Source organism: Hipposideros armiger, unplaced genomic scaffold (genome assembly GCF_001890085.2).
Source record: "Hipposideros armiger isolate ML-2016 unplaced genomic scaffold, ASM189008v1 scaffold_2134, whole genome shotgun sequence".
Lineage (NCBI taxonomy): Eukaryota > Metazoa > Chordata > Mammalia > Chiroptera > Hipposideridae > Hipposideros > Hipposideros armiger.
In genome coordinates, this window is record NW_017733482.1 from 1 (window position 1) to 24,621 (window position 24,621).

At 56.3% G+C, this 24,621-nt stretch overlaps 1 protein-coding gene and 1 long non-coding RNA gene across 2 annotated transcripts; both read right to left on the reverse strand.

Annotated features, from left to right (window-relative positions):
* Window positions 1-341: 341 nt before the first annotated feature.
* Window positions 342-13,702, reverse strand: LRRC47 (leucine rich repeat containing 47). The gene is made up of 7 exons (XM_019634890.1): window positions 12,536-13,702; window positions 6,430-6,867; window positions 4,724-4,840; window positions 3,846-3,961; window positions 3,178-3,280; window positions 2,335-2,424; window positions 342-2,176 (listed from the first exon to the last, which is right to left on the reverse strand). The coding sequence occupies exons 1-7, from the start codon at window positions 13,148-13,150 to the stop codon at window positions 1,940-1,942; spliced, it is 1,716 nt and encodes a 571-aa protein (XP_019490435.1). The 5' UTR covers window positions 13,151-13,702; the 3' UTR covers window positions 342-1,939.
* A 4,767-nt stretch (window positions 13,703-18,469) lies between these two features.
* LOC109378547 (uncharacterized) lies at window positions 18,470-24,597 on the reverse strand. Its single transcript, XR_002123009.1, has 2 exons — window positions 21,951-24,597; window positions 18,470-20,997 (listed from the first exon to the last, which is right to left on the reverse strand). It is a non-coding gene; the product is annotated as an uncharacterized LOC109378547 (long non-coding RNA).
* Between the last annotated feature and the right edge of the window lie 24 nt (window positions 24,598-24,621).

Consider the following 24,621-nt stretch of genomic DNA (forward strand, 5'->3'; position numbering starts at 1 on the left):
GCTCAGGTACCCAGGACCGTGTTCTTACAGCCCTGGGAGGGTCAGGGGGAAGATGGGACAGGACTCGGCGGAGTCACCAAGCGGCCTCCCAAAACATTCAGGAGCTGGACGGTCTGCTGGGGTGGGTCCCAACGACTTGACTCCGTAGCTGTTCCCTGGGTGGGGGTCCACGTCCACCTGCTCCCTGGGTCAGGGCCGTGCGATTAGCTAAGTGCCTCCTGCTCTTTGTTGGCAAGGTGTGGGCAGGGCAGCAGGCAGGTACCGAACAGGCCCTCAGCTACCCCAGACACCTGCAACACCCACCTCCAGAAACTAGCAGGAAGGCACCCACTGGGCAGGAGTTGGTGTTCTTAGTGTTTTTATTAGAGAGTCGGACTGGCATGGAAAAAATGTCAGGTTCCTGTCATACGCCAAGTACTTTTCTAAATTTCACACGGAATCAAGCCATAGCAAACAAGCTACAGGCAATGGTGGCTTCATCCAGGTCCAAGATGTGACACAATGTGGCCACCGAACCCTAAGCCCCAGGAGCAAGAGGGCCGCTGGCTGCAGCCCCAGCCCGGAGCTCCCAGCGGGGCTCACCTGTAACCTGCAGATCCCACACCAGCTACAGCATCAGCAGCCTCGATTGCCAAGGGTCATGACATAATATGGGGGGACACAGCACAAAGAAAAGCTTCAGCCTGGGCGACAGGAGACCTTGGCAGTGACAGGAGAGCGAGGTCAGGGTCTCGAGGCAGTCCTGCCGAGTGGGGTGGCTGAGCTCTGGGGGACCACGCCGCTTTGCTCATACGTTCCACATGCAGTTCTGATGGTTAACTGCACAGGTTAAGCGGGGCTCTTCCAAATGCTTCCCCACAAAATGACAAAACACAAATTGTCGTTTGCAGGTCAGAAACCACTGAACCAATGTGTCATTAAATAACAAAAAGCTGAGGAGTCAGTTGCTCACATTTCAGCCAGAACGTAAAGCAGTGAGGTCAGTCAAAAGCACCAACTCTACAGCTGGCCAGCTCTCTGGGCCCAGGAACATCCTGGCTCCAGGGAGGGGCACGTACGTGTGTGCCTCCACACAGACGGTCTACGGTCTGTGACACGGAAGACAGCTACAGGATGAAATACTGCAGAGGCAGTTGTGGGACGCACACCTTAGGATTTCTGCTTTCGAAACCTCAGGCCTCTGCAGTCATTGCTCCCCACATTCCGTCCGTGGTTTAGCTGCTGGCGACGGCTGAAGATGTGCAGAGAGCCGTCCTGTCGGGCCCTGAAAGCTGATTTCGCGATGGGAAACTTGCAGAGTTCCACCGAGTTGTGGTCCTGCTGTCTGTTCGCTCCCAGTGATTTTTGAAGCCCACTGATTCTTCTCCTGTTTCGGCCCGGCCCCGTGGCCGGGCGGTGCTGCTGCCTCTAGAAGGCTCTATGCATCTCCACCACTTACACATCTTACAGCAACTTCAAGAAATTCACTAAAAAAATTGTCTTATAAAAGGATTCTGATTTACTGCAAGCTGGAGAACATGACTCGCTGCACGTTTCTCTGGCAGTGACTTTAAAAGATGCGACATCATAGAAAAATAACTATGCAGTTCAATGAAATGCATGTTGTGCAGCATCTGCATTTAGAGCCGAACATTCAATCCAACTGTAGGGCTTTTTCCCCATGAACAGTCATTGGTGTGTCTACATGATTTCAGGACATCTGCTATTTGAATGACTTTATAAAAAGACTCAGTAAGAGCCGTGGGCAGGACAAATCTAAGCACGACACGTGGCACGGCTCTACGACAAAACCTTGTGGAAACAAGGAGTGCAGGTGCCTTAGCCAAGGCCAAGGCGAAGTGTTACGAGGGGTCTCAAACCCACAGCAGCCCCGCAGAAGCAGTAAAGCTCACGCTCCGTCTGCTGCGCTCGCTGGCCCTCGCCGCTGTGGCCTGACTTCTTAGCGGGTCACGGTCACGTGGGATGCAGCAAAGTCCAGGTCCGTCTTAGACGGGTACACCACCTTCAGGTGCCCTTCCTCGTCCAGCACCCGAACCTGCTCTACCACCAGCGGGCAGGGCCCCCCCTTCTCAGCACTGGGGTCCGACAGCTGCCCAGGGGCGGCGTCAGCTTCCGCATCTGAGAGAGAGCCCTCTTCTTTATTTTGTAAAGTGTATTTGTTGATTTCTGCCATTTTCTGCAAGTGAAAAACCTCCTTTTAACCTAGAGATTACAGGCGACCAGGGAAGGCACTGCCGTAACTGACAGCTACAAGAGGCAGCTGCACGGAAGGGGCAGGAACCCAGGACACGCTCTGTCCCGAGTCACCCGGGAGGAGCCGGTGGCTGTACTCACCAGAATGAGGGCGTCCATGATGTCTTTACAGACCTGCAGACTCGCTGCGCTTGTTACTTCCAAAAACAAATCAGAAGTCGTTTTCTTAATCTTAAAAGGATTTCAGAAAGAGTCAACTTATCAAAAGTAGACACCAACAACTACAACATTTAACCTGAAGAAAACCCTATAAAATGGTGTCACACAGGCCCACTGTCACCTTCCTATGGACAGACACAGATCAGAATGGTGCGCACGGGCTGAGGGGTGCGGTACCAGGCGTGCGCTCAGGCACAGCCTCTGGACCGGCCGCCGGTGTGGGAGGGCAGCAGAGCGACGGGGCTTCTGGGGAGAGATTGGGGACAGACAGGTGGTAACTACACATAAAAGAGCCTCAGGGGCCGGCTGAGTGGCGTGATGGTTAAGAACTGGCTTCGGACGCCAAAGGGCCCCGGTTCGGATCCCACATATGAGGGCCAGTGACACTGCCCTCCACAGCTAAGATGCTGAACAACAGCTCAACCTGGAGCTGGGCTGCTGTGAATCGCCGGCGACAGCGTAGGCTGCAGCCCCTGTGGCAGTGGGTTGGCATGGGCTACCGTATGTAGCCAGCAGCCAGCGTGAGCGGCCAGCAGCTGCTGTGAGCGGCCGTCCAGAAGCCGGTGACTGATGTGCCTCGCCCGGGCAGAGTGCAATGATGGTGCCAACTTGGGCCAGTGAAGCTACGTCCTCTACAACTAGACTGAAGAACAAAAGGACAGCAACTTGTCTGTTCCCCTTCCCCCAATTCCCCAGTGCTGTTCCCATCCCCCAATTCCCCAATAAAAATCTTAAAAAAAAAAAAAAGCCTCAGGCGCCGCCCACCTTGGTCTTCTCACTGTTGGTTATCGGTGGGAAAGAAATGACATCGCCCTGGGCATCCATGAGGCAGGGGTAGTGCTCACTTCCGTCCAGTAAGTGCAGGTATCTGGGTGGGAGAAACGCCCGTTACTGGTACAGCTATAAAGACACACCTCGAGGCTAAACTGGATAGATCAAAGCGGTTTAGCCCAAGTAAGTGTGACCCCAAGGGCACGTTTAACAAGCTCAAGGGATCGATGTTTCCCGAAGCCCGTGTCTGCACGGGATGGCAGCCAGGCTGGGGACCTGCGTTGCGTGCATTTCCCAGCAGCATGAGATCTGGGTAAGACGCTGTGGGTTTGGTAGTTCATCTTCCCAGGGCTGGTGGTGATGCGGTTCCCTCTTCTCTCCACGTCCTTGGTGCTTGTCCTAAGGGCCACCCTGCTGTGACGTGACACAGGACTGCACTCGTAGCGCTGTCTCAGAAGTGGCATCACCTCCCAGACACTTGCCCAACAGTACTTCCTTTTAGCCTGCGTGCGAATCCCTAACAGTAAAGTAAATGACCTCGGGGACTTCTCAAATTTTTGCGAGTCTAGGGGTTTCCTAAATGGCAGGTGCTGAGATGGGGGACAGTGTGCGGGGGCCTTCTGAGCGTGTGCGCACCCCCGAGCCCCCCCAGCAGAGCCGACCTGTGCAGGCCCGAGACCGTCTGCCGCTTCCTCTGCTTCCGGTGCTCTTCTGCCTCCAGCTGCAGCTGCCGCACGAGGTCCTTGGCCTTGACTTCTCTGCGCCCCAGGGGCACGATCTGCAGGGTGCAAACCTCAGGTCAGCTCACAGCTCGTTCTGGCTTTAAGCGTCAGCTCTCTCCTCCATTAACCTCCACGTCAGGGAGAGGTGACAACCGCCCGAGAGCTAGCAGCTCTGCCTCCGCATCACACATGGTCACACTGTGCCTTCAGGGGTCGCTTTAGGGACCTGAATGCCCCAACACTACAGTGCCTTTTAAAAATTTTTATTATTTTTTATTGTGAAATATACATTTTTTAGAATTAGTTTCAGCTGTACAATACAGTGCCATAGTTATACTTTTTAGCCTCTCGAGGTGACAAACCCCCTCCCCCAACTACAGTGCTTTTGAAACTGAGCTTGATCCTGAACCCGCCCAACACACAGCTCCTTCCAGGGCTGTAGACCTTGGAATGCGGATGAGAGATGGGGAGCAGGGGAGCCCGGCAGGGCAGGCGTGCAGTTCGCTACCGAGGTCAATAGACGTGGAGCAGGACCGCAACAGACCATCCCACGCTCAAGTCAGCCCCAAGTTAGTTTTGCCGTTGGGATAAAAACCATACGTTTTTGTTTAAAAGTTAGTGAGCAAATGACAAAAATCATTCTCAAGTTGCGACCTCCCTTGAGGAGCTTTCTTCCCAAAGTGACTGTCAGCACGGCCTGTTTTGTTCTGGGGACCTGCTGGGAGCAGTGTCTGATTCTATCTTAACACACTAAGGGGCAATATTTAGCACGTGCAGTTCTCAAAAACACGAAGGAACCCAGGAGGGCGCCGCGTCACCTTGAGGTCCTGTGGAGGGCGGGCGGTGTACAGCAGGGGCCCCCGGACCGCTGCGAGGTCGTGCGTGGCGATGGTGGCCGTTGTCCTCTTTTCACAGAGGTCCTCGTGGAGCTTGGTCTGCAACACGAGAGCAGAAGCGAGCAACGCTCAGCGGGGCCGGCGCCCAGCCTGGTCCAGGTCCCGGTCACCGCAGCCTCCCTTCTCTGCCAAACATTCACTTTGTGAAACCAACCTCAGAAAACTGTTTTTTTTTTCTTCTGTTTATCAGCAAAATTTCTTCTTTCCCTAACTCTAGAACACAATATTTGAGACTTCAAAGAACCCATCTTGAACTAAAATTTATGAATGAATTAACAAAAGTAGGATTTAAAAACAAGTCCAACACGTTGTCTTGCCAGACCTGCATCTGGGAGTTCCAGGCTCCTGGCTTTGCATTTCTCCTGCTTCCTCCCTGAGCGGGAGGGTTCCTAAGACACAACAATACAAGAACCTCCAGAAAGCCGCCTCATCCCCATGGGGCCACCCTCATGGGTCTTTCTCATGTCAAAGATGTGCTTGTTATTTTAAAAGATGGGCAGACTGCACAGAAAGAGGACAGATTAGGAAGTCTGTCCAGCTAAGACCTAAACAAAAACGAAATAATTCACATAACATGCTGGAGACAGTTGATGATTTCAATACCATCGTATATGAAACTAAATGTGATTTGTTACACAAATCAGGAAGTCCATCAAACAGGGTGAACGGTTAGCTCAGTTGGTTAGAGCGTGCTGCTGATAACACCAAGGTTGCTGGTTCGATCCCCGCATGGGCCACTGTGAGCTGTGCCCTCCTTAAAAGAGTCAACTAGGGCCGGCCGAGTGGCACGACGGTTAAGCACTGGCTTGGGACGCCAGAGGGCCCCGGTTCGGATCCCACAGATGAGGGCCAGTGACACTGCCCTCCACAGCTAAGATGCTGAACAACAGCTCAACCTGGAGCTGGGCTGCCGTGAGTCGCCGGCGACGGCATAGGCTGCAGCCCCTGTGGCAGTGGGTTGCCATGGGCTACCGTGTGTAGCCAGCAGCCAGCGTGAGCGGCCAGCAGCCGCAGTGAGCGGCCATCCAGAAGCCGGCGACTGATCTGCCTCGGCCGGGAAGAGCGCAATGATGGTGCCAACTTGGGCCAGTGAAGCAACGTCCTCCACAACTAGACTGAAGAACAAAAGGGCAGCAACTTGTCTGTTCCCCTTCCCCCAATTCCCCAATTAAATTCCCTCCCCCAATTCCCCAATAAAATCTTAAAAAAAAAAAGTCAACTATGCCATTGTAGCATGAAAGCAATGTATAACCAATGACCATAGCTGTTCCCCAATAAAATAATAATAATAAAAAAATCCACCAAACATCAGAAACTCCAGAAACACCTATTTTCCATGGGAACCAAGACATCTTCAGAAATACGGCTCAGCCACGAGCTGTGGGCGGAGAGCAGGAAGCCACCACTGCCAGCCCAGGCACACAGGTCTGTCTGCACAAGGTGACCCACGCTCAGGGCCCACATGGCCCTTCCTGCTCCCGGCACACACACTGCCTGGTGTCATCCCACCAACACCCAGAGCCAGGTCAAGGTCACCGGCCCCATGGCCTCTCCTCCCCACAACCCCCTCTGGCCGCACCCACCCGCCTGCTGGCGCACCCACCCGCCTGCTGGCCGTGTGCACCCACCTGAGAGGCGAGGAACCGCTTGAGTGCGTTCCCGGCCTGCAGGTCCATGCCCCTCACAACAGCCCCCACGATGAACGGCCGGACGTCCTTGACCTCGGGGCTCACCTTGACCACGAGTGGGGCTGGGTTCTCGGACACGTGCAGGACCCTGAGCAGCAGCCGGCAGGCTGCGTCCGCCTCCTCCTCCGCTCCCTCCCCGCCCTCCCTCTTCCTCCGCTCCCTCCTCTTCTCCGGGTCGGCCTTGCCCTTGCCCCGCGCAGCGCCCCGGCCTCCGCCGCGCAGGTACTCCAGGATGGACTTTGTCTGGCAGCCGCTGACCATCTTCTGCAGCCGCTTGTCCTTCAGCTTGTTTCCGCGGAAGTTGATCTCCTTGAGCTTGGGGCAGTCGGCCAGCTCCGCCGGGATTTCGCTCAGCTGGTTGTTGGACAGGTCCAGCGTCTGGAAGGGGGACCCAAAGCACATCAGACTCCCGGACTGTGGCCGGCTGGGGGACAGGGGCACCGTCAGTCACATCACACCCCTGGGCTGGCACAGCCCTGGCACCCGCCCACCCGCCAGCACCAGCACTGAGGTCAGCGGCGTAAGCAGCTTCCATAAAACATGGGTCTTAAGCATGAGCCTCCTCGTGGTCACAGCGATGGACCCTTAGAACACTGAAAGGCAAGGCGGCGCCATCTGGTTATGAGCAGATAAGCACTTTAGATGAGGGCTGGGTGCCCCACAAAGCGCTGCTGAGGGGGTTTAAGTTAAACAAGCTGAAAAGAATGCAGGAGTAAGGCAGCGTCAGTGTACACACTGAAATGCGACGCCACCAGCAGACGCCTCTGGGTGCTCACAAACGGCCAGGTGGTGTTCACAGGAAGGGAGGCCCTCAGCCCTGTAATGACCCAGGAAAGCGTGTAGGGGCCACGTCTGTCTGCCCCATAGGAGGCCCAGGGACCCCATGGGGAAGAACTCTATCAGCATTAAAGATCAAACTTTGACAAAATGATGAAAACAAGCAAAGCAGCCACCTTACAAGGTCACCGATGGGCTTAGGGACCCTAAGGAGCGTGGCCAGATTGCAGGACACTGAGGGGACCTTTCTCCCAGCAGGTGGGGTCCTTCCACCAACATGACAGTGCAGGGGCAGGGTCCTCCCTCCCAGGAGGCCCAGCACTCCCCTCTCGTATCCCAGCGTGACTGTCCCAGTGGCAGGCTCAGCGGCACCGGGCACTGCACGTAAGTGCCTGTGGTCATTTCCCCCAGGGCCAGCAGGAAGCTCTGGGTGGCCTTGCTCAGCACTGCTGAGCCCTGCCTCGGGGCTTAGGTTTAACAGGACAGCCTTGGAAGAAACCCTTTCTGGTTTGGTCGCAGTGACCCCGGGGACAGGGACGTGAGGCAGCCAGGGGCGGCAGGGGACTCTTGCCGGAATCTCAGGGACCCGTCCAGAGCGGAGGCCTGGGCCGCGGGCTCTGTCCTTAGCCTGCGTGGACCACACCCGAGTCAAAGCGATGATGGCAGCGCGGTGGGCAGCCCCTCCACGCACGCTCACAGCACAGCGAGGGCACACACTGGTATGCGTGGCCGGCAACAAGTCGGGTCCTGGCTGGGCTGTGACAGTGGCAGGAGGGCCGCTGTGGGTGGTGGGTTTTATCAGGACTGAAAAAGGGCAGGGGCTCCGATTATTCAGAACATGCCATCTGCTTTGATGGTGCAGAGGACACTTTTAGTGGAATTTCACAGACCCCGAGATAAGGAAATCAAAAAGGAATCTGACTGAATCCTGACTCAAGCAGTCAGGTTGCCAAGAGGCCGGGAGAACCACGGTGGAGAGGGGGTGTCAGCACTGGGTGACACCACTGAGGAGCCACCAGCAGCAGAGCCAGGACCCACGTAGGAAGGGGCACCTGCAGAGCAGGTGTCCACCTCACACTCAAAACAGGGATGGAAAGCATGAAAAGGGGCACAAACTAAATCAGACGTGGTCTTCAGTCACCACCGGGGACCAAGCAGCCCCAGGGGACACAGGGTTACCAGCATTTCTTACAATGGTCGCCACGCTGTGCTTCTCCAGGCCTTTCTCCACTCTCGGGGTGGGGTTGGATAAGGTGGGGCAGATGGACTGCACCCCACCTGCATGGGACCTGGCAGCCCCTCCCACCAAGAGGCGGAGCCTGTGCCCTGCTCTGGAACCCCAGCTACCACCTAACACTGTTGCCTGTCACCAGGCAGCAAACGTAACAATATCGCCCGATTCTGAGCCCAGGTTTGCAGTTTGCATCTATGCTCTCTGAAGCCTGCCTCTGCTGTTAGAAGGAGCCTGGGCTGGAGGGTGGGGCCGCCTGGGCCACCTAGACCAGAAGTCCCCACATGCACACGCGACCACAGCTGGGTCCCCTGTCCACCCAGAGGCTAGTGAGCAGCAGTGAAGGGCCGGAGTTCCAAGGTCAGGCTTGGATCTGTCTGTCCACAGCGCCACGTGCATTCACTGGCTTTGAAGTCCCCTGCACTGTCCAAAAGGGCTTTGGCCAAACAGCTTGCAAACTCCACCGCAGGGACCCTCGTCAATGCAAGAAAACACGCTGGCTGGCATGTCTGCGCCCACGATGAAAACACTCAGAAACAGCAGCGGAGAGAGAGCCAGCAGGGAGGGGAGGGTGAGAGACAGGGCCGTGCCTCGGGCTCCCAGTTCCAACCGGAGCCACTGAAGGAAAAAGGTGCAGGGGTACTGGGGGGGGGAGATCTTTCGGGGGGCACAATCACCAAATAACAGGCACTTCGGAGCGGTAAGCAGTGGCAGCAGCCAGAGAGTTGTAAGTGGCAGCTGAGGAGGGGGAAGATGGAGGGAGGCAGCAGCAGACAGGGTCCTGGGGTGTCCTGGAAGCCACAGACATGGGGGGCCTGGTAAAGATGTAGAGACCGGCTGACAGGAGCACAGACTGGTCCCTACACCGAAACGCCACTCCGTCTGGTGCTGGGCACCTGAATGGCAGATTCAACGGGAAGTGGGGTTCCCAGGTCTCATCTCAGGAGATGTCCTGGTGTGGGAGGATGTGGGTACGAAGTGGGAACGGAACCGTGCGGGAGGCGGAGGCGGAGGCGGAGGCTTTCTCACAGGAGAAGCTGCATCTGGAATAAGCGCTCCAGCCCCAGAGGACAGGAGGTCCATAACCACTTAAAAGGGAGAATTAACTGCACATCGAGTGGCTTCTGGGCTCCTGCCCGGAGCCGACACTGAGGACAGCTGTTTGCTCCTTTCTTGCAGGTAATACAGACACCGACACTGGCGAAGTGGGGCCAGCCTCCAACCCCGGACTGTGATGCCAACTGCCTGGTGGGAACATCATCTCTGCATGGGACACACTGCTGGGAAGGGGTCCGAAATTTCTGGTGGTGTGAGCCTGAGACAAACCCTCCGCATCGGAGGTGTGTAAGGAAAAAAAACTGTCTGCGTTCCAGCGGATGGCGGGCTGAGGGGACCTGGACGGTACCCTGGCACCTAGTGAGCCCTGCCACCTCCAGCAGCAACTGAGAAAATAAAAACACTGAGGAAGTATTTTTTCTTACTTCAGTTTCTCTTATTACTGGACAAAGGTTTCACCTTCAAAGTTGAAGTTCTGTGCAACTTGCCCGTGGGAGGAGTCCCTCACGTGAGCACACTGGCCGACGGAAGTGGGCGCGAACCCTGGCAGGAGTGGGAGAAAGCCTGGATGGTGTGGCCGCTGAGGTGCTGTCCTGACCCCTTTCAGAAGTTTGGGGGGCACATCTGTCCTGTCCACCGCTCCACCACCCCGATGGGCAGTGCCACAGGTCTGGGTCACCGACAACGCAGGCAGCAGTGACATGGGGGTGCCACCCCTCCTCGCGCACTGCAGCCCTGGCAGTGGAGCCCAGAGGTAACAGAACCCCGTTCAAGAACATCCACAACTGGGGGAAGCCCACCCCACACTCCGACATCTCCCGGGGAGGTGGTGGGGGGGGCGGCAAGCTGAAGGGGCAGAGGCCTGGACGACGCGCCAAGACCACCAGGGGCAGAGGGAACTCGCGGGGGCGAGGAGGGTCCGGCCTTCACAGCTGCAGGCTCTGGGGCCACCACCTGGGGCCGGCGCCCTGGGGCGTGCGCACCAATGCCCTTGCCCTGCAGTCGCCCGGCTCTGGGGACAGGAGTAGGACAAGCAGAGGCCTGTGTGCCGTTCCCCTGGTGCCTCCCGGTAGTCACACCCTGTGACGTCACCCACCAAGTTACTTCTCAACAGGACGCAGTGGGCACGACAGGGTGCCGGTTCTCGGCCTTCGGGTCTGGCAGCGTCTGCCCTGTGCTGAGGAGCCCTGAGCTGCCACGTAAGGAGTCAGACTAGGCTGCTGGGGAAGGGAGGTCCCCTACGACCAGGAGGGAGGCCCGGCTGCCCCAGCATTCCAGCGTAGCCGGCCCTGAGCCCACGGCCAGCCAAGCCAGCCACACGAGCGATCACAGCAGGAGCGGCAACCGTCCAGCTGAGCCGGCCCTGAACGGAGCACCCTTGGCAGGTGAAACGACTGTTGAAGTTTTACGCCCGAGTCTGGGAGCTGTCACGCAGCGGGGGTGACCTGTCCTCACGGGCAACGCGGCGCCTCTGTTCTCAGAGGTGAGGAGACAGGTGCAGGAGCCAACGGACCCCTAGAGACGAGCGGGGCCCCCGTGCTCCGGTCCCCAGCCCGGTTTTCTCCGCCGCTGCTGTCTCCCCACAGCAGCGGGAAGGCCAAGGACAGCTCTGCACGCAAGCCTCCGGCGTGTGTAGCAACACCGTCCCCACAGTTCTATTCCTCACGGAGGCGCCCTTTTAGAAAAGGCCCCCCAAGGGCATCTAAGGCCAAAAGGGGTTCCAAGCGGCTCATGCATGACTCTCTCCAAGAAACAGGTCTCTTCAAGTGACACGGATCCAACGCGAGTCTAGCAGTGTGGCGGGCAGAACGGGCCGGGCCACCGAGGCCCTGGCTGTGACCCGAGTGAGGGTGTGTGGACACAGCGAAGGCACCGCCTGGCCAGGCAGGGCTAGAGGCTGCGCCAGCGCGGCTGGGAGGAGCAGCGGGCGCCTGAGCGGCACTCACACACCTGGCGCGTCACGCTGGAAAACCCGGAGATCCAGCAGATGGGAAGACGGAGTAGAAAGTGCACACCCCACAGCCCCGGGTGACCAAGGGGTTCCGGGGAGTCACCCCCACGGCCTGTCCCCAGAAATGCCCGCAAGCGCGTGCCCTTCTGCAGCGGTCTCGTGTTTCTCTTACACACACACAGGCGTTTCAGTAAAACAAGTTGTCGTCACCTTAAAGAGTCGTTTCTGCTGCAAGCAGATCAGTTGCTAAACTGTACACACGTTTTATTAAGAAAAACCTGCCTGGAAAACAGGAAGAAGAAACACAAGCCCCGCCTTTGTAAGGATGAGAGGGAAGGGAACACGCAGGGCCAAGAACGCTGGGCAGGTGGCTCCGCGACTCCCGTCCACCCGCCTCTCGAACGTAACCGGCTTCGTGGGCACCTGTGAGGGGCCACGCGTCACGCTGGGGCCTGGAGACCCCGGACCACGTCGTCTAGAGAAAACCCAGGTCACTCGCCTTTCGCCTTCGAGAGCCCGCTCCGGCCTCGGGTAGCGCGGCACAAAACCCCACCCGAGCAGGCCGCCGTGGGGTCCAAGGAAGCTCGGGTCTGAAGCGGCGCGCGAGGCCTGTGCGAACCCGTTTCCCACCTTTAGGCCTCGTCTGGGTGCCCCCGCCCCCGACACACACACGCGGGTGGTTCAATCGCTTCACACGCATTTGGAGACACTAACACCCAGGCCCGGGGCCCTGCTGCTCTGAACCTGAGCGGGAAGCCACGTTTGCTAACGACGACGAGGCAGCGCGTCACGCGGTCAAGTCCAGGTGCGAGCAGCGCGGCGAGAGGGAGCGTCACGCGGGACGTAGGCCAGGCTAGTGACGGGGGGGCGGGGGGCGCGGACGGCCCCCCGAGGTACGGACGCGAGCTGGCCCTCCCCGGCCAGGTCGGAACTTCCCAAGCGCGGCGCCCCGCGCGGCTCAGCCCCAGGCGAGTTCCCTCCCCGCGGCTACCACGGCGCCCCGCCCGCCCGCCGCCGGTCGCCCCGCTGACCTTGAGCGAGGCCAGGTGGGCGATGTCGGGGCTGAGCTCTCGCAGGCAGTTGTCGGCGGCCGCCAGCTCGCTGAGCAGGGGCAGCGCGCCGGGGCGGAAGAGCTCGGCCGGGAAGGCGTCCAGGCAGTTGCCCGTGAGGTTGAGGGTCTGCAGGCGCGGGGCGCAGCGCGCCAGGTCGGCGGGCAGCTCGCGCAACCGGTTGCCGCTGAGGTTGAGGCTCTGCAGCTGAGGGAAGCCCGGCGGCTCGGCGGGGCCCAGGCCCTGGCCCGGCGGCAGCGCCTCCAGCGCGTTGCCTGACAGGTCGAGCACGCGGAGCGCGGGCAGCGGGCCGAGCTCGGGGCTCAGGCCGGGCCCCAGCGCGTTGCGCCGCAGCACCAGGCTGTGCAGCTGCGGGAGGCCCTGCGCCAGGCCCGGGCCCGGCTCGCGCAGGCTCCCGCAGCCGCTCACTTCCAGGTAGTGCAGCAGCGGCAGGGTGAAGAGCCGCGGCGGGAGCCGCCCGCCCGCCGCCCGCACACGCTCTTCCAGCCCGGGCCCCGTCAGCAGCAGCTCCCGCCGCCGCTCCCGCTCCGCCAGCTCCAGCTCCGGCCAGGCCTCCGACACTGCCACTGCCGCCATCGCGCCGCCAGTCCCGCGGCCGCTCCCAGCGTGCTTCCGGGGCACGGCCCGTCACTTCCGGCCAGGGCCGGAAGGAGCCGTGGAGAACACGCTCCGACGCTAGAGCGCCGCCGCGAGTGCCATAGAGGAGAGAGTCCTCCCCCGGATAGAGCCGCCGGCGGCGCTGGGCGTTTCCACCCGCCGAGTCCGGATTTGCCCGCGGGCGGGGGCTGCGGAGCGGCGGCCACGAGCGCAGAACCCGCGCGGACCACTCCCACCTGGGCCGATCCCCCCGGCGCCTCCGCTCCGAAAGCCGAAGCCCGGGTCCGAGGGACCCTCCCGGCCTTTGACCCCGCCTGGGCGGCGCCCGCCTGCACAGCGTCCTCCGCGGTGGAGACTGTGGGGGAGCAGCGGGACTTGCCCCGCCGCCGCCGCGGTCTTGGCTGAAGCCCTGTGATAAGAGGCAGAGGGACCGGTTCACGGACGCGTCCACCTCATGGATCCAGCGGCGACGCGCAGGGAAAAGGAGCGACTCCGAGGAGGCTGGGAGTCCGGGCGTCAACCGCGTGTGAAGGGGCGGGCGGGCGGGAGGGGACAGGACGTGGTCCTCAGGAAGGACGGGGGGCCCTGGGAGGGACAGATGAGGGCGTGGCAGCGCGACAGGGCCCGGGTGTGCGGCCGCTCCTCGTCTCCTCTCCCGACAGGCGTCGGTCTTCCCCGTGGGTGACACGCTGGGCGCGGATGTGGACATTTGCGTGCCTGCGGGAGGCTTTGTTTTCAGGCCGACGAGGGGCGATCGGAGGGAGCCTCTCCCCGCGTTTGCTGGTTTTCAGGAGCCCCCGGCTCAGGGCCATCAGTGTACCAAAGCGGCACGACTTGGGGGACATATCCTGCCCCCCCCCCCGCAAAGCCGAACCAAGTTCCTCCAGGATTTTCCTGCCCGGTGAGCATAACCCTGAGCTGTGCCGTCCAGGGTCGAGTCCCCGCTCTCCCGCCACAATCGTCCTGGGTGAAATCTTCCTGGCTGGTTTTTTTTTTTTTAACAACCATCCGGGGCATTTTCTTTTTCTACCCGTTTACGTGAGTGGTTCTTGCATTGGAATCGTCAGATTGTAAACCGCCGGGGCTCGGTCCACCTGGAGATCCGGGCGCCCGGACGCAGGGCCCGCGCAGGGAGTTCGACAGGCGCCCCAGCGTGTCCACCGCTCGCTTGGACCGGCTTGATTTCCTGGGGGGTGAACTCCCAGGGCGGCTGCCCCCGCTGTTGGTTCATTTTCATTCGCTCTCACCCCAGCAGGGTTTTCAGCTGTTTTATCCTGTTTTGAAATCCCTGAACTTTTTTTTTCAATTTTTTTTTTAATTGGAAAACAGTGTGTTTTTTCCAGGACCCGTCAGCTCCGAGTCGAGTCGTTGTTTCCATCTCGTGTGGAGGCGCAGCTCAGCGGCCCACGTGGGGCTCGAACCTGCAGCCTTGGTGTCATGAGCCTGCGCTCCAACCACCTGAGCCACCCGGCCGGCCGGCCCTCAACTTTTTATTGAAGTGTAATGTCCACCCTGGGAAAAGTGCCCACATTATAAGTGAATTTTGCCCAAAGTGAACACATCCATGTGACCCTCCCCCCTAACAAGAAGCAGGTTGTTGCCGGCGCCCTGACGTCCAACACCGCAGATGCGCCCGGCTGGCCTTGGCCCTCCATCGTTTTGTTCGGGCGCGCTCCTCGGTGCCTGGCTTCTTGGTGCCACGTGACACCCACGGCATTTGTCTTCGTGCGGAAGGCACGTGTGGACCGGTTGCTGCTCAGCGTTGTAAGTGAATTGTGACTACACCGGGTTTGTTTCCAGCAGGCCCTCTGGGCTGGCCCGAACCCGCCCCCACACCCTCACTGCGTCACACACGAGAGGCCGAGTTTCGTCTTGGTTGCTGTCGTGACGGATCCCACGTGCGAAGGGCAAGCAGTGTGTCCCCAGGCGGCGCCGGGGAGGTGAGAGTGGGGCGTCGAGCCTCCTTCCAGTCTCCTTTCTGAGCCAGCTCCAGCTGCCCTCTGCGCTCTGCCGGAAACCCCCAATTCCCAAGAACTTTTGGTCTCTCCAGAGACTTTTTGGAAGGCCATACACACGTATATAATATTATTGGCTTCTAGTTCCTGGGGTCGGTGTGTAGCCTTGCCGGCTTAGTGTCTCTGGAGTAGATTTTTGCTATGTAATAGCTATTATATGCCATTTTGATGGGCTTCAAGAATGGTAATGGTTTTATAGTAGCCAACAACCCCAATGCCCGTCAGCAAGAGAATGGATAAATAAATTGCGAGGCATTTCTTAAAATGGATGATCACATTGGGAATGAGAGGCTACGCACAACAGCGTGAGTGATGGTCAAGGTCGTCACGTCACGTTGAGGTAAAAAAGCAAACCACAGGAGAACACGTAGCGTATGATTCCGTTTGCACAGCTTCAAAGCATGTCAAGCGCAAGGTGATGTTATTCCGGGATACATTCCTGTGTGGTAAGTCTGTGAAGACAACCAGATGATGCGGTATTCCTGGGAGCAAAGGGAGGGAGAGCTAGTCTCCCTGAAGAGTGTCCAAGCCGCCTCGTACGGATTAATCAAGTAATTAGTGGTTCGTTTCTCTGGAGCCCAACCAATGCCGCCAAGCCGACTTGGTGACGCTGTATGGGGACAGTGTTTTCAGTGGTGATGTTGGCTGGAAAGCAACTGCCCAGTCCCTGTGGCTCTCCCAACAATACAGGTCCGCTGTCCACTCTGCATGTCCGCTGCTGCGGGGCTGGTTCAGTCTGCGGGTGGGTCCTGTCTGCACGGCGTGTCCTCCTGGAGGAACGTCCCCGTCTGGCACAGCTGTGCTCTCGCGGCAGAGGGGGTGACGAGGTGGACAGTGAAACCCTGAAGCAGGACACGTGGCTCGAGCAAGGAGGAAGCAATGAGGTGTGACCCTACGATAGAAGCGTCCCCGGGACTGTGGGAGCCTCCTCTGGAACCAGTCCTGGGGCTGGAAGAACCTCAGACCTGAATCGTGTTGAGCTGCTTCCCTAGTCGGAAGCACGTCCCCTTCATCCCCGACGCTGCTTTTCCTGCCCTTGCTTGAGCTCTGCTGGTAACAGACCCATGCCACTTCCCTAAGCAGCTCTGCTGGAAAGCTCCCCCCAATTCAGCCCAAATTTGTCTCCCTCTCACCCCACGAGTTCTAGGTCTGCCCTCAGCACACCCCACACCCTGCCTCCTGACGGCCCTGCACAGACACAGCTGGCCACCTGACCTGCCCCACTGCGCCCTGGTAGCCCCCAGAGGGTTTGTTTAGGGGGCATCTGCCTGCCCCAAGGGGAGAACCAGGGCTGGTCATGGCAGTCTTTGTTAATGACTACTCTAAGGATAGACTGTGACATTGACCTTTTCCAGTGCATCGGGTACTGTTTCGTATAAAATTTAAAATCAATATACTCAAATTCCACACAAAAAGCTGTTGGTATTAGTCAAAAACCCAGGCACTGAGAACACGGAACACTTCCGTCTTTATCTGAGCCCTTAGTGTACACAGTGAAGTTAACGTTTGCGTCTGCGTTCAGGCCGCGCACACCTTTCGTTAGACTTATAAGTGTTTTGTAGCCATTGCTACCACTGAAAATGATCTGCTGTGCTAGAAATGCAGTTGCTTTTTGTATAATGGTCGGATATCACCCGTTAAGTTTTAACAATTTGCCTATTCAAATCGTTCTACAATCAAGAGTTTTGTTTCACCTTCCCAGCATTTATAGCCTTGTTTTTCTTTGCTTTTTTTTTTTTAGCTGAGCCATCCTGCCACCTGTTGGCAGCTCAGCTCCGGCCGGACCCGAACCGCTGTTGCTCAGAGCTCAAACTCTTCAGTGAGCTCTTAACCAACTGAGCCACTTGGCTGATGGCCTTATTTTTCTTGTCTTAATTGCTTATTTTTCTTTTCATTAATTGTCTTGGCTAGAATGTCCAAAACAATACTAAATAGAAGTGATTATTCTTGATGTTATTCTTGATTTTCAAGTTGCTTCTAGTGCTTTCTTGTTTAGAATAATACATTTGTAGACATAGTCTGACATTCTATTTTTAGCTTACTAATAGGTTTTCATGGTCGCATTTTGTCAGGATTTTTTTCTTCTCTGGGGAGGTGATCACATGGCTTTTCTCTTTTAATCTATGAACGTGGGGAACTGCATTTGTCGATTTTCCTGCATCGAAGGGTCATGGAAATTTCTGCTTCTGATCAAGATTCAGTAACAGACTCAATTTATCCTCCACATGCGCTAATAGGCAACAACAGTTTTCAAGACATTGGACCCCAGGTGACAGAAGACAATGTCCCTAAGAGAAGGGAAACAACCCAGGTGGGCCCTACGGTTACCTGAGCTCTCTGCCCGGATGGTCTCTGGGCTGCAGAGCAGGGGGGAACCCAGACGGAGCCCGCAGCCTCCCTGAGTTGGGGAGACACAGCTGAGAGGCTGCTGGGGTCGCAGGACAGAGTAGCTCTGGGTTTAGCGCCACCATGAGTGGTAGCCATTCTGCTCTGCATGGTTTTCCCTGCTCTCGGAGTAGGACACGTCGTTTTTCAGCGTTTCCCGTTGGGGGCAGTGGCCCTGTTGCACGAGGACCGATTTCCCTCGAACCATGCAACCTGAGACAGAATTCTGTGTTCTCAAGATGTTTGAGATTCTCAAGTAACAGAGACATGGCCTCTGGCCTCTATTTCTATAAGAAATAGTATGTGGTATGTCAAGCTTTCAGAAGCAGCTGAGGGGACAAAATGATGATTGGCAGGTGTGTCCCCTGGAAGACCCTACAAGAAACAGGCGGACACAGTCCTGTAGCCTCAGCCAGTCCCTGGGGTCACAGCCCATGGCCAACCTGTGGCCACCACTGAAGCCTGGAGCAGCCCTGCCCATGCTGACGAGGGCGGACACCCAGGGTCCTGGCCTGTCCCCTGTGCAGCCCCAGGCGCCCCCCCGCGCCCCTCTGCACAAAGCTCCAAGCTGTGCCGGCCTGGCTTGGGGGCAGCGGCTCTCTGCCTGTCGCTCACACACACCCTACTGACCACAGGAGGATAAATCATTTGAAGTAATTTTTGCTGTTTCAACTGTGATACCCTAAGTTTCAAGTTAATACATATTTGTACAAAGGAAAGAACTGTACATTGTAACGTAAAATGGAAACAATTCTAAAACTATCATAGTTAATAAAAGCTTAAAACCACCCTACAAATCTGAGAAAATGTTGCATTTTTTAGTTATTTGAAAAGCAAAATAGCCTTGCTGGTGGTACAAATACCCTCATTCAGAGGAAAAAACACACAGAGACTAAACTATAATTCTCTAAAGGGCACAATTAGAGCATTCCGATTTATTCCACAGGGTGAAATTGGTCAACAATTTCCTCTAGTTCATTTGTAGCTTAAAATCTTTCAGCTTCCGCAGTAAACTCGTCTGGACAAATTCCTTATTTTGGGACCCAGACTCTGTACTCTTTCACGGCCCCTGTCAGCGATCCCCCGCCTGCCCTCACATCCGCACGTTTAGGAGGTGACTGTAACCTACACATTGCTTTCTAATTATAATCTCGAAATAAAAGTGACAAGTATTTAGTGACCTTTTTATTATATTAATATACTCAGGGTGAACTGACTGTCCCAAAACAACAAAAATATATTAACTTAGTTTATCATTCTGGTACCTGAAATAAAGACAAATAGAAAACTATGTTAAAACATTAAAAAGTTGCAAATTTTCATTAAAAGTATTTACATTCGTATTCTGATACCAAATTTATAGATACAATTCTTTTAAGTTACATAGAATATTTTGAAATATGAAAATAGAAATAAATATTGTTAAATACCCATAACATATTTGAGTAAAAATTCAATTACTAATTACTGTTCCTAATTTAGATACTTCTTTATGAATGCCAACAGAGCTGACAATTCCTTTTACATTTTTATCCTTTATTCTTAGTTCCTTAATAGTATATATTTCTCTGTAAAGCTTTTCATACTAATCACTGCAAGGAATCATTTTAACAGTAACACATGATTCTTCTGTGACCAGCAAGACAAACCTGTTTTAAATGTACCCAATTTGGTCCATCACTACAAGTTAAATTTTTTTACAAGTATCTTTTAAAAGTTAAAATATACAGAAAACACTATGTATATATTTCTTAATTCAGACTGGAGAGAAAAGAATAATTTCCTGGTTAACTTTTCTCATTATTGTTCTGTTTAAAAAAGTGTATCATCTGTATTTCAAAAATGGATTAGAAAATGACCAGGATTGGGGGATGGGTGAAAAGGGGAAGGGGGGTACAGTCAATAATATTGTAATATTGGATACCAACTACACTTAAATAAAAAAATAAATTAGAAAAAGAGAAAGTAATGGCCAACATCTTTTTGAAGCCAGAAAGGATCTTTTCATAATTATCTGGGCATCTGTACTCTGCTTTGTCTAGTCAAGTCTTCCATTATTACTCTCCCATACTTCTTTACTTTTTAGTATATATATATTCAAAGGTAATTCTGTTGGTCAGATTTATTCCTGCTTGTATTGAGTCAACCATAGCGGACGGTATTAGTTTACCAAATGTGGAGGCTGATTAGTGCAAATTCACGGTCACTAACATAGCCGGGGAGCACGCGGATCAGCTATTACTGTTTTATGTTTTGTTTCACATGGTGGGAATGAACATGTTTACACACTGATGATGCAGGACACATTTCATCAGCCCCACGCACTTCTCGCGGGCACTCTGAAAGCTGCCTGCAGAGTGCTCAGGAGGAAAGCACCGCGTGACCCTGGTCACAGCACGGGGCGGGGAGGGCTGGCTTCCTTGGGTCTAGTGGACTGGGCGCCTGGGGGGGCGCAGGTGTGGGCAGGAAGACGCCAGGCGTTTCCAGGCAGATCTCAGGCAAACACTGGCTTTTCCCCAGGGCTACCCAGCGATGAACGTCGAACTACTTCCAGGGGGTAGGAAGGCTGGTCAGGAGCTGGGAAGGAGACTGGATTTTGGGGTGTGGGTTCATCATTTTAAGTGGCGTTTTGGTTTTTAGCATCATACGAGGTGTTCGAGAAAAGCGACGTTGCTGTTCCAATTTCAACATGGTTTTGAGGGACAGCAGGACAGGCCGGAACAGACAATGTGAGTCCTGGAGGGGGTCCAGTTCTCAGCAACCACTGTTTTTAACCTTTATTTCTCGGTATAATGGAAACATGGGTTCTGCGGACGCTGTGAGGGAGAAGGTGGGGGCGATACCCGTGCACGCTCACTTCCTGCCCCGTTACATGGTCCAGTGAGCCAAAGCCTCGGGAAGTTCTGCACGTGTGAGACGACCAGTGTGCAAAGGTTTACAGTGAAGTTTTTACGGAAATCTGTCCAAGCAGCTGAGAGGTGGGGGTCTATGCTCGTGCCACGCCCTCCGCATGCTGACTGGACCCTGGCAAACGCTTTCCATGGAGTTCCGGGGCCACGGCTTCAGATTTTCTTCCAACAGGATGACTCTTCTGTTGCTGCCGAGGCCTGCGAAAGTCAGAGGCCTGACAGCTTGCAGCTACGGAGCTCAGGGTCCAACCCTGGGAGGCGGGCTCTTCAGTCGGTCCCACACACGGTGCCCATGAGTGAGCAGCCCGGCCAGGAGCCGAGGACAGCTTTTAGGAGAAGCGATTCGCAATCAGGACCCTTGCTCAGTCCCATACGGAGACGAAGGAGACAGGCCTGTCACGTCATCGCTTTGTGTATGTCCTGCCAGAGCTTCGACTCAGGCCTCCCTTTGGGGTGGGGATCTTGCTCCCAACCTTCGGCCCTGAGGTCCCTGATTTGGTCGTGGCTGGGCCTTTACCTGCAGTGGACACACAGACACGCAAAACACGGGCACGCGTTAGGAGGGAGACTAACACACCAATCAGAGCGCGAAGCCACGGTGACAGCAGACACTGGGGGAGGGACACAGCACCAGGGGCTGTGACACTCCCGCCACTCGTCTGCAGGAGCCGGCCGGACCCTGGCAGGTCGGAGTGGATGGCGGTCACCCAGCCCACCTGCACTGGCTACAGATGGAGGCGTAAGCACAGTGGGCGGAGAGGAAACCCCTGACACGGAGGCAGAGGAAAGAGAACCAAGCCATTTACCTAATCGTAGCTCCCAATTCCCGCTCCAGACATGAACATTAGCAGCGCGTGACTACAGCCTCACTTCCTGAGTGACCCTGGGCAGCCCGTCCGTTGCCTCCTTTCCTCATCTACAGACAGAGGCCGGGAGGCCGGCCGGCCAGCCCTCGGCCCAGCGCCGGGCATGGACCGGCACACACGCCCGTTTATCAGGATCATGCTCTCGCTTCCTACTCGGCTTTCTCACACACCCTAAAGCAGGGTGTGCCCCCGTCTTCTGGCCAGGAACAATTTTCTAATGAGAAATACCATTTCCTCGCAAGGCATTCTAACTCTGACATAAACAAGCTAAATTATGACTACGAATCAGGCAGTGGCGCTACCTCAGGGTCTACGTATGACCTGTTTCTAACGCCCTGGAGCTGGCGAGGCAGACGGGCACGGAGAACAGGTGTGCACCTGGGACCCCCACGAAGTCTGGCGTGCTAACTCGGTGAACGCCACCGCCGAGCCTCCGGCAGCAGCAGCATCGGAAGGAAAAGGCCTTCGGCAAGTTCGTGGCCCACGAGAACCTTGGTCACATGACTGTCCTGCTCCTTAATTAAGGAGGAGATGCTGGCGGGATGCCCTGCCTGAGTGGGGTGGAGGGACCGGGACCCTGCGTGCCGAGAGCCTGGGCGCTTACCTGGCGGCAGAGCGGCAGGCTTGTGCAGCACGTGTGTCCTGCGCAGGTTCATCGTGCAGCCGGCAGCGCCCATCAGGTGGGCTTTCCACGCCTGAAACGCGAGAGAGGCACGAGGTGTGTCAATCAGGCGGCCACAGGGCCTTTGGCTGCTCACGGCACCCGAGGCGACCTGCTGCTAAAGCCAAGCCAGAGGCAGCTGCCCCAGCTCTCCATACGGCCGTACGCACGCATGCACCTACGGATAGAACTACGTACGTACGTAGGGGTCTGCGGGCACCTCACCACCTCCGAGCGCTCCGTGCCGAGTGCGTGTTGCGGGGCAGCCCGAGTCTGCATTTCACACCGTTTCACACCCTACCTGGCAGACAGAGCCCCTCGGCTCTCGTCACACGGAGACCACTGTCACACGAGAGTGCGCAGGGGTGTAGCAGCTTAGGGGGTACGTGGGCGGGGACTGTAGTGGCCTCTAGGAGCCGAGAGGGGTCCCTGGTTGACAGCCAGCAAGAAAACAGGGACCTTAGTCCTCTAATGATGAAGAAAATTCTGGCAGCACCTGGAATGAGCTAGGAAGAGGGCCCTTCCCCAGCGAGGACGCAGCCCGCCGACACCGTGACGCCGCCTGTGAGGCCCCGAGCAGAGGACCCCGTCAGGTCGTGTCCAGACCCCTGACCCACAGAAACTGTGACGTACTAAGTGGGTGTTTGAGCTGCTAAGTGTGTGATGATCTGTTATACAGCACAGACGACTAAAATGCGGAGAAAGCAGATGAAAGGCCAAACAAGCCTGTTGGCTGCCTCGAAGCTGTAAGAGGCCATCACTTCCAATCAGATGCTGCGGGACAAGAAGTCGAGGAAGAAAGGTAGGCTACTGGCTAATGTCTGCACTGCTCAGAGCAGGGGACAGTCACCACGAAGAGGCTGGGTAGGTGTAAGAGGGTGCGTGTAAAGGTAACAATTACAACAAAACACAAAAGCTCCTCAACTCTGAAATCAACAGGGTGGGCTGGCCGAGTGGCTCAGTTGGTTAAGAGCTCACTCAAGAGTGTGAGCTCTGAGCAACAGGGTCGCCGGTTCGATGCCCGGCCCGAGCTGGTTCAGCTAAAAACACCAACAAAAAAATCAACAGGCAAAGCGAGAACACGTTGTGTGCCTGTGGGAACACATCTATGAGAAAAAGGGTCAACAGCAAATCCGTCCTCCAGGGGGAGGGCTGGTGGGTGCCGGCAGGGGCAGTGGCCCCAGCTGGTCTCAGAATATGCCTCATTGTACAGACTTTGGAACCGCCGTATTTAGTGTATCTAATTTTAGAACTTAATTTTTAAAACTCCCCTAAAATTGAATATAGAACAAGAAAATTGGACCCAAATGTGTTCACAGTTTGTGGCTGTGACTGTAAAACAGTCACCAGTGGAACACACAGTAAAGACAAAAGAATTGGGAACAAATGTGACTGCCAGCCGTCACCCCATGGCTGGGCGTGCCGACCTTGTCCTACGTGTGAAGTGGGGCAAAGCATATGAGTAATTTAGGAAATTCTAACATTTCCAGGGGCTTTGAGAACTGGGCTCTTGGGAGGGAAGGGAGGCGACACAGATGTGAGACAGAAGTTAAAGAAAACCCTCGCAGCTCAGACTCTGAACTGAAATGTGTGAACTTACGAAGTACGTATCTTCCCACCTTCCCTGGCTGTCTGTGGAGAGGCCAGCACAGTGGCTGAGCCAGGAGCGCTGGGCACAAGGCAGCTGATGGAAGCCTTGAAATACCAGGTTCCCCGAGGGGCGCCAGGCCTCCTGGAAGGAAGCGCTGGCCGCAGCTCGGCCTCCCACATAGCCAGGGAGCTCGGAGTCCCTTCAGGTCCCAGCACCCATATCAGGAGCCCGTGTGAAGAGGCGACCTGGCCAGAGACGGGGCAGCTCATGCACCACTGAGGATGGCGACAGCAATGACCGGGACGCAGAACATGGTCCCAGCCCGCGATGAGGTCACAGTGGTACTCAGACAAAACAAATGTGACTCAGTGACTCAGGCCCAGTGACTCAGCTCGCCGCTTTGAAAACCAGTAAACAAGGGAGAGAGCGCGACATTTCCAGTCCAGTCTAGCCCAGGGAGGCCAAAGGGCCGAGAGGGCGAGTTTCTGCCTCAAGCCACGCCAGCTAATGGCTGCGGGAACAGCGGCAGGGCGGGAAGGTTTGGACTTCACCGTCCTGAGTTCGGGATCGGGGCGCGACGGTCTGCAGTTGCTCACGTCACACACGCTGCGTGCTTCCTTATGGAAGAAGGCACTGCCATCCACAAAGCAGCCATAGGAAGAAAACCCACCCAGTCAAAGCTGTGTCCGATCAGGCCTACTGAGCCACGCTCCAGCGTGCAGGACACAGGGGGCCGAGTGACATGTTAAATGCCACCCTGAGGGGCACAATCAGCGGCCAGACTATGAAGAGCCCTAAGGGACAAGGGGCTCCTCACCAAACTAGAAGAGAGCACTCGGAGGGAGCTGTTTAAAACGTGCCACCCGGTCCCGAAGTGCGGCCCCGCTGGGTCCTGGAAAACCAGCCCGCTGACCCGAGGTGAGGGCAGCGTGGACACTGCGGCCGGCTGAGCGGATGGTGCTGTCGCTATGCAGCAAAGTCACGTTTTTCGAGCTCGACAGGACATTTGCAGGCGAGGCGCCG

What these genes read in the sequence shown, in the direction of transcription:
- LRRC47 (XM_019634890.1), bottom strand. Translation starts at nt 13,150, where the DNA reads ATGGCGGCAGTGGCAGTGTCGGAGGCCTGGCCGGAGCTGGAGCTGGCG. An exon ending in ACGGTCTCGGGCCTGCACAG is followed by an intron (nt 3,281 to 3,845) that starts GTCGGCTCTGCT and finishes TCTCCCACCCAG; the next exon opens with ATACCTGCACTTACTGGACG. An exon ending in TCATGGACGCCCTCATTCTG is followed by an intron (nt 2,177 to 2,334) that starts GTGAGTACAGCC and finishes TTTCACTTGCAG; the next exon opens with AAAATGGCAGAAATCAACAA.